This window comes from Limulus polyphemus, unplaced genomic scaffold (genome assembly GCF_000517525.1).
Source record: "Limulus polyphemus unplaced genomic scaffold, Limulus_polyphemus-2.1.2 Scaffold2796, whole genome shotgun sequence".
NCBI classification, from domain to species: Eukaryota; Metazoa; Arthropoda; class Merostomata; order Xiphosura; family Limulidae; genus Limulus; species Limulus polyphemus.
The window spans coordinates 84,491-87,645 of NW_013668406.1; the positions used below are offsets into that span (position 1 = coordinate 84,491).

Below are 3,155 nucleotides of genomic sequence, written 5' to 3' on the forward strand. Positions count from 1 at the left end.
TATATATATATATATATATATATATATGTATAGATTATTTCTATTTTTAAATAAGTTCTTAAAGTTATTTTTCCTAAAACTTTGAACAGTAAATAAAGAAGTAATGCAAACAATTATCTCTTCCAGTTATGACCTTTGTACTTGGTTGCTATGCCTTAAGAAATTTTGCACATGGAAGATATGAAACAAAATAATTATTTTTAGGTTTTATATACACATTTGAATAACCAAAAATTCACAAATTACTATATCAATACCATAGAATTCTATTATAATTTATCAAGCTTAGTAACTAAGCTGTATTTGGGTCTAAAAAAATATGAAATTTCGAGCAGACTAAAGACACAACCTACCTCATTGAAATCTTTATTCAAATGAAATGGCGGAAGGAGCATTAGAAAGGCTGAGAATACCACTAGGGGGACATACTAAGCTTCCAATCGGTTATTCATGTAATATATAGAAATGTATATAAGGGAGCATTTCGAAAAATGGAAAGAGGTGAGTGGGGTGCCACTGTGTTTGATTTATTATGCGAGCAATATCTTAGCAAATAGAAAAGATAAGATCTTCTTATTTTATATTCTAGCTTGTCAATTTCGGTAATTCGAGTTCCTAATTCGTACGAAACTATAGACATAGTATTTTGACTTCACAAACATCTAATTTGAACCAGTGCTGCATTCAACAGACCATGTGACACACAAAAATCAAAGTTTAACTGTTTTTGTAATATTTAGCTTTAAATTATGAAATTGAATAATGTACAGTTCTAAAAGTTGAATTATAATCTACAGTTTGATACCACACTTATTGACATATATTCATGAAATAGTAGTTCAATAAAGTTTTGAATGTGAGTCTACAAACGAGATGATGTGGCCTTTCACCTGTGACCCATCTCGGAAGGGTTAACATCATAGTTAAACTAAATGTTTATAGTAATTTTTATTAAAACTAAGTTTTTCATTTGCAGTTAAGCACACGTAACACATACTTTTTTTTAGTCTGTTGCTTTGCACTGTAAAAGTTGATCTCCTACTTACATGTACCTAAAAGATGTATATAGCAGTCTATGAAAAGAATCAAAGCTAAATTACTGCAAAGCAGCTCTTTTCAGAAGTCCATCATGTGAGAATGTAAACTTGAAATGCTACATAACTTACTCAGAAAACAGCATTAAGTTCATTTGCTCAAAGTAATACTTCTCCTACGTTGGCTTTCAGTCTAACAGTTAGATGACACTTTCTATCCACAAGCACACAACAATACCCACCTCCCCTACCATCTCCTCTTATATTCACAGCATGCATGTTCTCCAGATTAACAGACTGATCCTGAGATGAAACTGACTGGTGTTGTGCTGTAAACAGTAATTGCTGTAAAGCCAGTTGGTTTGGTATCCCTCTACCTTGGGAGAAGCCCTGCTGCTGCTGGGATAGCAACCGAGCCAGTTGGTTGGATGTATTTGACGGACCTGAAGAGATATGTTAAAGCACTTTCTATAACAATCTATAGTAGATACTTCCAACATACATATTGAGCACAGTCACAAAATTCTACCTCAAATGAATTTCTTATAAATAACTGTGTTATATCACCTTAACATATCAGCCACTTAAAAAAGTTTAAAAATATTGAAGATGTGATATACACACATACATATATATACTTTCACAACAATAAAATTCAATATTTTATGTACAAAATACACCATAAAGTTCAGAACTCCTTGCTTACAGCAATAATGTTTTAAGATTTATTTGTTATTTAAGGGTTGACATGGAAGCAGCTATAACCACTGGTGAAATACATGTTGATACACGATACAAATTTGGACTCACCACACCATCAACAATGGATACTGAAAAAGTTGAAAATATTGAATAAGTGCTATTTATAATCCAACGAATGACACAAACTCACAATCTTACACTAAGCACCTGGAAGTAATGTTATGAAAGAGGATTCCATTCTGATAAATTTGAGCAGCTCTTAGACAAAGGGTCAATGTTGAGTCTTGCCTTATTAGTTAAATGTAACACCAAAACATCACATCATCAATGATCAGTGGGCCTTTGTGAAAAGGGGCTACAGTCTCACAATACAAGCTCTGAGAGGTTATGTTTGAGTAGCTGAAGCACTGAGGGTATTTACTAAATGATTACCAACAGAATCTTTGAGACTCACCTCTAGCTGTAGAAGCATTGATGTCGCCCGAATGAAAGTGCTGTGAAAAGGAATTAACACTATTTCCTTGTCTACCAAGAGTTAGTGCATTTGGTGTATTCCCTAAAATTGGCCCTGGAGGATGTGAAGTTACACTAAAATGATTTGGTGGCGGTTGATTAATGTTAACAAAACTGTGAGGATGTTGCTGGTGTGGCTGAAAACGATGCTGTTCTGTAACCATAGAGACTGGATCTGGAGGGTCTGAAATGATGTACACTACTCTGAGTATATCTTTTCAATTTAATCTACTGTTCATTCAAATTTTCAGTTTTTAGACATGGTAAATTTCATATTCACTGTACAATCGTCAATATGCACTAAATATATTACCACATACTTTGACTTGTTCAGATATTCTAGTATACACATTAATATCCAGCAATTTTTATTTTCCGTCAAATTAACACGTTAAGACAATTTCCGTGACAAAATCTATTATACTGTCACTGCTGGTATGTGTACTACTATTTATAAAAATATCATTAGACAATAGTAACTACTGGTTCCACCTCTATACATCATTATGTGAAAAACATGCAAAAGGTCAGTGTTAAGTCTTATCTTAGTACTTAAATGTATCACCAAAACATCACATCTTATGAACAGTGAGTCTTTGTACTTGTCATATGGAACAAAAAAATTTTGCATAAAAGTATCTTCTTACAAGTGACAGTTACAATATAACTCTTTCAGCATTGGCTCGGTCCCTGGGACTGACCTCGTAACCATTTTGTGCTTGTTATAGTTTCAATACTATAACTTTTAAATTAGTAAGGGAATGTTAATGAAATTTGATACATTATCAGTAAACATTACAATGCTTTCATACGCAAAATATAATTTTTTTTTTACTAAATCTTAAGGTTTGTAAAGCAATGTTTTTCTCATGCTTTTTTTTTCTTTTTGCATGTTGCCTATCTAAC

The 3,155-nt window shown here is 32.6% G+C and overlaps 1 protein-coding gene across 2 annotated transcripts in view; it reads right to left on the reverse strand.

Moving 5' to 3' along the window:
• Positions 1 to 3,155, reverse strand: part of LOC106467922 (eukaryotic translation initiation factor 4E transporter-like) — a 79,403-nt gene that overhangs the window by 8,663 nt on the left and 67,585 nt on the right. For both annotated transcript variants that reach the window (XM_022396137.1, XM_013928305.2), the window contains exons 20-21: positions 2,191 to 2,433; positions 1,277 to 1,477 (exon numbers count right to left, since the gene is read on the reverse strand). In XM_022396137.1, the coding sequence (XP_022251845.1) occupies positions 1,277 to 1,477; positions 2,191 to 2,433 (444 nt within the window). The remainder of the gene's footprint in view (positions 1 to 1,276; positions 1,478 to 2,190; positions 2,434 to 3,155) is intronic.